At 34.1% G+C, this 10,100-nt stretch overlaps 3 protein-coding genes across 3 annotated transcripts; all 3 read right to left on the bottom strand.

Moving 5' to 3' along the window:
• Nucleotides 1-4,813: 4,813 nt before the first annotated feature.
• LOC117100215 lies at nucleotides 4,814-6,145 on the bottom strand. The gene is made up of 4 exons (XM_033239812.1): nucleotides 6,010-6,145; nucleotides 5,660-5,776; nucleotides 5,351-5,429; nucleotides 4,814-5,211 (listed from the first exon to the last, which is right to left on the bottom strand). The coding sequence occupies exons 1-4, from the start codon at nucleotides 6,143-6,145 to the stop codon at nucleotides 4,947-4,949; spliced, it is 597 nt and encodes a 198-aa protein (XP_033095703.1). The 3' UTR covers nucleotides 4,814-4,946.
• A 1,843-nt stretch (nucleotides 6,146-7,988) lies between these two features.
• On the bottom strand, nucleotides 7,989-8,450 carry LOC117100207. The gene has a single exon (XM_033239802.1). It carries the CDS (start codon nucleotides 8,448-8,450, stop codon nucleotides 7,989-7,991), a length of 462 nt encoding a protein of 153 aa, XP_033095693.1.
• A 9-nt stretch (nucleotides 8,451-8,459) lies between these two features.
• Nucleotides 8,460-9,590, bottom strand: LOC117100195. The gene has a single exon (XM_033239792.1). It carries the CDS (start codon nucleotides 9,588-9,590, stop codon nucleotides 8,460-8,462), a length of 1,131 nt encoding a protein of 376 aa, XP_033095683.1.
• Between the last annotated feature and the right edge of the window lie 510 nt (nucleotides 9,591-10,100).

Here is a 10,100-nt window from a genome sequence, read left to right as displayed (position 1 = left end):
GGGGTCGGGGGCGAAGGCCCCGAAGCCAGAGCAGTTTTTGTGTTTAATGGGTCTATATGTTTTAAAAGCAGTTGTTTTGAAAAAGATCTAATAATAAAATTAGAAAATATTTTCTGAGAATTGGCATGTTTAAATAACACCGAAAGATATAAAAAAAAAGCCCTCATCGCATAATCAATATCAATATACTCAACACATTTATTATTATAAAACAAAAAAAAAGCTAAGTTCTTCTTCTTCCTCCTCTTCCTCTTCCTATTCTTCTTCTACTACATCTTCTTGACTCTCATTTTGTACACTGAAAATAATAGTACTATTTTACTACCTGGCTAAAAAAAGCAAAAATATTGTCATTACTACTGACAGGGCCGTCGTTAAATTAAGTTAGAGCCCAAAATATAGCACCATATTCGATACGTTATCTGACATCATGAGAACCTAAACTTTAATACAATTATTTGTTATATACTTAGGCCTAATTCAAAATTATTATTTTAAGACTTTAAACATAATAGGCTACAAAAAATACTGATTAATAATAGCTGAGATTTGATGCACATTTTATAATTAATAATCGTTTTTATTTTATCTTCCTGAATATTTATTGTCTGCCAAATGAAATATGAATTATATGCATCTTTAGAAATACAATTTCTACAATATTAATCTTGTTTTTATATAGATAAATGTTCGATAAATTCTATCTTTCATTTTTTAAAAAATGAAATTCAGCGCGTCTATTTTCATTCTAATCAGTGGCGTTTGTAAACGTGCACTGACGTCATCGTCGAATCCCAGGACTTTCGACGGTAAAGCTGGAATGCCTGACCCGGTCCCAGGCCAACCAATAATAATTAACAAAATGTTTTGGTTTTTTTTAATATAGGCCTATGCCGCATTTTGTACATGCACTTCAACTTTTACAACAAAAGCCTATGGGCCACCTGTAGTACGTCCTACTGTACTTAGGCCTACACTGGTTTGTTGTCGTCGGGCTATAATTCTGTCTCTAAATGAACGAGCAGCGAACCTAGCTAGTCAACATCTAGGCTAGGCTAATTGATTTTGAAATCAATAACCCTTCTTCTTTGCAACAACAGACGGAAAAAAGTCAGTTATTCTAGGACGTTTCATGATTCTTTATCACTAAAAAAAACACTCGTTTCGACGCACTCCGTTCTGTAGTGTGTGTCTGCTGTTGAAAACAAACTTCCTAGCCTAATTTTGTGACTGGCTATGATGACTGAGATGGACCATGTTGATTTATTAATAATATTTTGTTTGGGATGGAAAAAAGGAGAGTCAATTTCCCCAAAATGCTCCAACAGCACATAGTTTAGTGTGCGCTATGGACAGTATGGCTATGGAATTTACTAAACACACAATCCACAATCAGGTGATTAAGTCGCAAAACTTTATCCGCACTTGGTGGATTAAGTCGCAAAACTTTAGCTTCGTTTGGTGGCACCATTTACTCTAGGTAGACGGCGACCGGTTTCGTTAACGGTTGCTACATTTCTTACAAACATTCAGCCAAAGGCCAGTGAAAGTTGAGACGGCAGTCAGGTTTTTATCGATGTTTGCCATTCTTATGTGTGCCATCGTAAAGTCATGGTTTGCAGGAGTTGCGTTCAATTTAAATCTCCGAACTTCTGAAGCTGAGATATTCTATGAATGTAGGCTTGTATCGAGGCTACAATTTAAAAACGGATGACCAAATAATGAATTAGGTGCTAAATTTTGATTTAATGCTATGGAAGTTAATAACAGACATTCTTTCCGAGTGGGACTAATTCAACACATCTAGATGTGTATAAGAGACAGCAGTTGGATTACTTGATCTAAAGCATTGCTGTGGACACTTAAGGTCATGGCGGCACTCACAGTCATTTTAATACTAGAAATGTGTTTTGGCGGCCATTTTGAATATTTATTTTGCATTTTCGCAATAAAGGTGTATGCTATGGTGTTTTATATATGTTCTATTTCATTCCTTGAACTAAACAACATACGTTTTGACACCAAGATTGTGGTAATATGACTCTTAGTGCCTTCAAACTGCCAATTTTTTTTTTCTATTTTTGGTGGCCATTTTGAATATTTTATTAAATTTTGCATTTTCACGATAAAGATGTACGTTATTATATTTTAATAACGTTTTACTGGATTCCATGAACCAAAGAACATAGGTATTGACACCAAAATCATGGTAATGTGGACAATTAGAGCATTTAAACTGCAAAAATTGTGTTTTTTTGGCGGCCATTTTTCCAATTTTCGGTGGGAACGGTTGGAGTGACATCGCGACCGTTAACAAATCAGTAAACGATATATCTACGTGAAATAAATAACGTATGCGCAGTTAAACTTTAATAAACTTATATAGTGCTATCTCATTGTTGTTATTATTATTATTATTATTATTATTATTATTATTATTATTATTATTATTATTATTTTATTTAGTTTACTCGATCGAAATTAGCGTCGTTAAATATATCCACTTACATAACATAAATAAATGTATATCGTAGGTAACCCTATCCAGTGGCGGATAATTTAGCAAAGGGGGGGAGTGAATTATGCGATGTGCGAACCACCTAAATGGTGGAGGGAGTGGTTTTGGAAGGAGGACTTATAATTCTCCTCCCCATTTGAGATGGGAGGGGCCTTACACGTAATATATTCACGAGAAACTCATCACATACACAAGACGAGTGTTTAACGGTATCCAAAAAGGTGTGGGGTGGTGCCACCTTATTCACTCCCCCTGGATCCGCTACTGCTATTCGTATCAGCACCGAGCGATAGTCTCGACAGTGGAGTTTTCCTCATACTCAGTCCACTGATGAACATAGGGCTACCCTTTCTTCTGAACTCTTCCACCTTTTTCTATCTGATGTTTATCATGGCATAATTTTGGCTAATGTATTAAAATTCAGAATCAATTCAATCACTGGGTTTATTTTTGCACTGATGCAAATACAAGGCCCATACAATTGTGCTGAGAACTAGGTCCTATCGTGATAGAGCAGCTATCCATGGGCTGACACAGACTTGAAAGTAGCGCATACGCAAAATATGGCCTTTAAGAAGCCTTGTGAATAATTAATGACATTTTACTAAACTTACCTACAAAAAAAAAAATTTTGCCCGCTGCAAGTCCCCAGTGAGTTGTGAGACGTTTGAGGCGCTGTTTCAAAATAAATCCAAAAAAAGTGTCTATAAGCCCATCTTTTACTGATGCTATATTTTTTGTTTGCACAAGTAAAATATATTATATACAGTTGTTTCGTTACCAATGAGATATTTGCTTTAATATTCAATGCACTCATCTTCATCTACAAATTCGATAGTCTAAGGATTAATCAAAATTGACTTATTACCTTGTTGAGTGCGTCTAAAATCAATTCCTTTAGGTTTTATTTATTTATTTATTTTTTTTGTTAGCATCTTACAAATGCTTGAGAGTCCCTTCTCTCCAAAACACTTTCACCTCAGTTGGCAGTGTTCATAACTATTCTACCAGATCCAGTTTTGCAGGAAATTTAATTTTGCCTAAAGTCAGAACTGAATCTGGTAGAAGTTTTACTTTAAGCCCAACTTTTACTGATGCTATATTTTTGTTTGCACAAGTAAAATATATTATATACAGTTTTTTCGTTACCAATGAGATATTTTTATATTCAATGCACTTAACTTCATCTACAAATTCGATAGTCTAAGGATTAATCAAAATTGACTTATTACCTTGTTGAGTGCGGCTAAAATCAATTCCTTCAGGGTTTTTTTTTTTTCATTATTTTTTTTTAGCATTTTACAAATGCTTGAGTGGCAGAGTTCCTTCTCTCCAAAACACTTTCACCTCAGTTGACAGTTTTCATAACTATTCTACCAGATCCAGTTCTGCAGGAAATTTAATTTTGCCTAAAGTCAGAACTGAATCTGGTAGAAGAAGTTTTACTTTTAGGGGTTCTCGAATTTGGAATGAGGGGGGTAGGTAATTATTTACTTCATTCGTGTTTGTTTAGTTTTTTTATGTTCTGTGTTGTTTCTCTTGCGATTTTAATGTTTTATGCGTCCTGGGCCCTCTGGGAGAACAGTAACTTTTTACTGAAGAGGTAACCCAGTATAAAGAATAAATAAATAAATATGGCAAGATTATTTGTAGTACACTAATCTACTCTTTATATGATTGACAATAATTCTGTTTACTATTTTTTCTGATCGAGTCAATAATGACACTCGTCGACTTACTTATTTAAATTTCAGTAACTAAAATTTAATTTAAAATCATTTGTGTAAATGTATTACATAGTAGATAAGGCCTATCTCACTATGTCACGTTCATTACATTTTTTTAATTATTATAATTATAATCAAGTATTATATCATCAGTAGTAGTATGTTATCATCATCGTTAATATGATTATTTTTCCATCGTAATATTATCATCATCAGTATCATTATTATAATCATTATCATCGTCGTTATTATTTTATCATCGTTATTATTTACAAAATATGACGTGACGTAAAAAAATATATCATAAAAGAAATGTTTTAACAAGAAGCAAAATTTACAATGAACAGGATAGCATAAGATTGTTAGAAATTCAGTTTATAATGTAAACAGATTGTGTGGTGATGGAACACATTGCATTTTTAAAACACTTGTCTGAATTCATGATTTTTATCTATAAAAGTTAAAATAAATCTTTTACATTTGCAGGATAGTTATATATTAAATAAAAAAATTTAAAACTCAATGCAGATTTAAATGCATTCAGTTTGCCCTTCGATGAGGAGGTGAAATAAAGGTCTAGGCGTGTATGTAATGATACGCATATCATACTAAAGCTAAAAAAGGACATCGACTATAATAATAAATTCATAATAAAATACAAAAATTAGTTGTTACCGTACCACGTGCTTGCGGTAAAGTAATTACTTTTTTAAGTCTGTGTATGCAGCATCTATTGACATATATATATGTGGTATTTCGTAAGGCAAATCTTTCTCGGCTTGAGCCTTTGTTTCAGTCTTTTTTAGACGTAGCGATTGAGTGGCTTGTGTTCGATTCTGATTTTGTAAATCTGCTCCAGCTCCTGTGTTAATTGTATTTACAATAACTTCGTCATATTCTCGACCGTTTTTCCTAACTTCCATGTTTATTGAATCACTTCCTTTTTTATTCGTTCGTTGATTATATCTATACAATGTAAAGTAAATCGACGATGGGAGTTGTTACTGTAAATTATTAAATTAGTTTTACGACAGCCTTGCTTTCATTAATTACAAAAGAAGAATGAGTATTACTCTATCATAATATTCATAGCACGTTTAGTTACCTTTTACATACAATATAAGCGATTCCAACAATATTCATGACAGCGCTTAGCACAAGCATAACTATGAGAACAACTACGACTGTAGATAGAAAATAAAAATAAAAATAATGAATAAAAAATTAAATTAAAGTGTTGTTAGATTTGTATCGTATTTTGTACAAAATAGACCTATTGCACATTTACAATACCAAATTAAAAAAATTGAGCATATAATATGATATCGATAGTTTACCTCTCTATAGAAACATTAACATTTTTTCAACCTTTGAAACAAAACAAATCTAGCAGCTGAAGCATTTTAAATTATACCTGATGTGTTTGTTGTAAATTTATTGTTTTGGTTGTTGTAGTAGCAGATTCCTGTCCTTCCATTATTAAGACAAACACCGCCTTCGTCACAAATAAAGTTATCATCACATACATGAACTTGAGAGATACAAAATATGCATATTTAAATACTGTAATCAAAATAATTTAATTATACTACTGTATCAACAAAAATATAGTAACCTGTATGGTTACTAGCCCAGTGGTTCATTTTCAATAAACATCGCTCTGTATTTATCTACATGTTATCAGAAGCAGGTTAAGTTATAGTGTTTAAATAAATAATTTTTATATGTTTTGAGCAAAGTGTGAGGAAGTAAAATGTCTCTTACCATCTTGACACAATTCCCCAGTAAAAACGCCTTCACACTTACAAACTGGCACGCCATTTTCCGTTTGGCAAATTCCATTGTTGTCGACAAGCAGAGCGGATAAGGAGAAAAATCGTGCACTTCTGGAAGAGAGCATGAAACTTGTTTTTGATCTACTTGTTTATTATATGATGCAAAAACGCTTCTAGACAATCGAATACAAAATGTTTTATTCGTGTATACATATACAACAGGTGGGCAAAGTGCGGCCCGCGAAAATGAATTAAAAACCCTACGTGTGCGGCCTGCCAAGCAACATTGGCTAGAAAACATCTTATTGTTTACGGCCACACGCCGATTATGTAAAAAGGTAATGTAACATTAAACTGAGAATAAAGTGGTGTAAAAGCAGTGCTTTGAGGATTTTGGAAACTCAATGGAAACATCAAAGTTTGTGTGCATTTGCATGCAGTTTGAGTGCATTTAGCACTGTTTCTGTCATTATTTGATTAGTTATACCACAATGCTACGCAGCAACATTGATACTATGTTACTTCATTATAATACAGGTAGGACTTCTAGAGTATTCTTTGGCAAATAGTACGGTATATCAACAAACAGTATAAGGATTTTTTTTTTATTTGATAGGCTATTTCCGATACGATACTCACATCACTTTCCATTTATTCGAGCTCTGTTTTCACCATTATTTAATTATATAAACAGTGCTACACACAAAAATTTATTTTATATATATATATATATATATATATATATATATATATATATAAACTTCAGGAGAGGTGTCTAGTATTGCCAAATGTAATTTATTGAGTACACGAACGTTTTCGGGCATCGCCCTTCATCAGGTATACGTACAGATAAAAATGAATACGAGAATAAATAAATAGAATGCGGACGCAGTATGCAGCATCATGGGAAAGCGTTGATATACAAGCTAAACAATACCTTAAGGGCGTAGTGAAAAAAGTCAACCAATCAGAGTTGAGAGGTGCTATAAAATATGGCGCCAAAAAATAAAAATATAAACCAAGATGATAACAACCGGGATTGTAATAAATGATATAAAATATAATAAATAATAAATAGGAATGATCGTATATAATGGATATAAAATAAAAGTGTATTGAAAAAACGCAAATGTACATAATAAATCCACGGTCTCAGAGATAACAAGTAAAGCATAAATACAAGCATAATATTAAATAATAATTATAGTTTAAATGATGTAAAGGAAACATTGAGTCCACGAGGAGCTAAAGTACCGAGACGATGGATAATGCGTTCCTCGGTGTTTTTCCTGACGTGATCGGATCCGTGGCATAAGGTGATACCAGTTATTTTGATGTCATCCGGACTATGGTTGGTGGAGAAATGTTCAGCTACAGGGAGGCCAGGTTGTCTCAGTCTTATAGACCTGAGGTGTTCCGTGAATCTGTCTGCCATACGACGCTTAGTTTCACCAATGTAGATGACATCACATTTAGTGCATAAAATGGCATACACCAAGTTGACAGATATGCATGAAAATTGATCTGCAATAATATGGTTTCCAGAAGGTCCGTTGATGAATTCCATGGATTTGACATGGGCGCAAGTTTTACAGCGTGGTCTTTTACAGCAAACAGTAGATCCCTTGGTATCAAGTGAAGTGCGTAAATTAGAATGAACAAGAGTGTCCCTGATGCTGTTATCGCGACGATACGCACAGATTGGTGGTGATTTAAAGACAGTCTCAGTGGATGGGTCGGAAGCTAATATGTCGAAGTTCTTGATGATAATTTGAGCCACTTGTTTAGTCATGGGATGGTATGTTAGGACTAGGGGAGTCCTGTCAGAATTGCTGGTATTATTGCGTGTGAAATCATTATTATACATACAACCTAAAATTATACAGAATTTATTAATTTTTCATAAATTATTTAACAATTCAGTATGGTTTTGTTTAACAATTAAGAGAAGGGTGATGATCTACTGTATTAAATACTTACAAGAAAATATCCCATGAACAGGCACGCAAAACTTGGACCCATACGCGTACCCATACTAACTCCTGAAAGCTGTCTGTAGAAAGTTCCATTAAAACTAAAAGATGCAGTTCGGAGTACCAATTCTGCAAGACGAATAATGGTGGATGTGGCATATTTGGTAGTACTATCACGATCTAGAAAATGTTTCAAAGCAATCAAACCGTCCGGTATAGGTATTGAAGTGTAGAGAGACTTGACATCCATGGTGAAAATATGACAATTTACTCCGGTAAATTGAAATTCACTGAATAAACGGATGGCTTCGTTGGTATCTTTGACATATGTAGGTAACCGTTGAACAATAGGTCTCAAAACATTATCGAGGAATTCACTTATGATGACTGTGGGACAATTGCAAGAAGACACGATAGGACGACCTGGTGTGTTAGCTTTATGTATTTTAGGCAGCATGTAGAAGCGTCAGCAGGATGGATGCGGGTTAACCAAACACTTGGCAGTAGGAGGCAGTTCGTTGTTGTTAATCATATCATCAATAGCAGTGCTTACCAATGACTGGTCTTGAGCTGTCGGGTCTTGAAGAAGAGGTAGGTACGTTGCATTATCTGATAATTGACGCTCCCCTTCAGCAATGTAAAGTTCCCTTTTCCATACTACAGTAGCTCCGCCTTTATCTGCATGTTTGATGACCAAATTGTTGTTGTTTCTCAGTGAACGCAAGGCTTTTATTTCTTGGTGTGATAAATTATTGCATTTAGTTCGGCGTTTAAAGTTAATCTGGTTAACATCGTGGCGACATTTCTCTATGTAGAGATCCAAGGTTTTGAACTGTCCAGCAGGAGGTGTCCAATTAGATTTATTCTTGACTAAACAAGTAAAATCATCTTGTTCTTTAGGCAGGATGTTATGGTTATGAAAACGGGCCTTCAGTCTTAATCTCCGATAAAAAAGTTCTAAATCGCTCTTCACTTGGAAATCATCAACAAATTCACGTTTAGGAACAAACGAAAGTCCTTTAGAAAGAACAGACCTTTCATCATCGGTGAGATCGAGATCAGATGGGATTGTAACAACAAGTTTAGATGTATCAGGTAAACTAATAGTAGCGTTATTCGGTTTTTGTTCGGATAATAGCCTGTCCAGTTTAGATTGTTTAATAGCAGTGAGACACTCATAGTACTTGCGGTTAAGAACGTGGACCGTATGGCGAATATGGTTGAAGTCGGTATAGTTGCATGATTCCTTGATTAGATTAAGAAAACGTTCCATCCTGTCACTATTGGTGTTACGGCTCCTTTGAAATGACCGTAGACTGGATCGCATAAGTCGTCTGGAACAATCCTGAATGTGTTTTGATACAGTGTCCGGATGGACATTGGCGATAGATGGTTTCCAGTTAGATCGAAATCCAAACGGGATGATGTTACTTCTGAGACAAGTGGAAATAAAATTAACATGGCAAGCAAATCTTGATTTATTGAACGTCGACGCTCCATATTGAAAAGCGAAATGTTCCAATGTCGTAGGATAATTCTTGAGTTTATCGGCGAGTTCCCTGCGTAGTTGAGGTAAAATATTCTTTGGATCAGACATACGACTAGTTGAGGTGAGAGGACATGAAGAAGTAGATATATACTGGAAGTTGCAGCAAACTTGTATTGTGAGAACATAAATAAAACTTAAAAGCTGCATCGGCAAACATATATATATAAATAAAAACTTCAGGAGAGGTGTCTAGTATTGCCAAAATATAATTTATTGAGTACACAAAATTGAGTACACAAATTATCATTTGATATTATGCTTGTATTTATGCTTTACTTGTTATCTCTGAGACCGTGGATTTATTATGTACATTTGCGTTTTTTTACATATACTTATATTTTATATCCATTATATACGATCATTCCCATTTATTATTTTTATATTTTATACTTATTTATGTCATTTATTACAATCCCGGTTGTTATCATCTTGGTTTATATTTTTATTTTTTTTGGCGCCATATTTTATAGCACCTCTCAACTCTGATTAGTTGGCTTTTTTCACTACGCCCTTAAGGTATTGTTTAGCTTGTATATCAACGCTTTCCCATGATGCTGC

This window comes from Anneissia japonica, unplaced genomic scaffold, assembly GCF_011630105.1.
Source record: "Anneissia japonica isolate Jap-2015-1 unplaced genomic scaffold, ASM1163010v1 scaffold15250_len41314_cov120, whole genome shotgun sequence".
Lineage (NCBI taxonomy): Eukaryota > Metazoa > Echinodermata > Crinoidea > Comatulida > Comatulidae > Anneissia > Anneissia japonica.
This window is presented reverse-complemented; position numbering and strand designations above follow the sequence as displayed.

Coding starts and splice junctions, on each gene's coding strand:
- LOC117100215 (XM_033239812.1), bottom strand. CDS start 6,145: ATGCTCTCTTCCAGAAGTGCACGATTTTTCTCCTTATCCGCTCTGCTT. Junction 5,430..5,659: donor ATTTACAACAAACACATCAG/GTATAATTTAAA, acceptor TTCTATCTACAG/TCGTAGTTGTTCTCATAGTT. Junction 5,212..5,350: donor GCTTATATTGTATGTAAAAG/GTAACTAAACGT, acceptor TACATTGTATAG/ATATAATCAACGAACGAATA.
- LOC117100207 (XM_033239802.1), bottom strand. CDS start 8,450: ATGCTGCCTAAAATACATAAAGCTAACACACCAGGTCGTCCTATCGTG.
- LOC117100195 (XM_033239792.1), bottom strand. CDS start 9,590: ATGTCTGATCCAAAGAATATTTTACCTCAACTACGCAGGGAACTCGCC.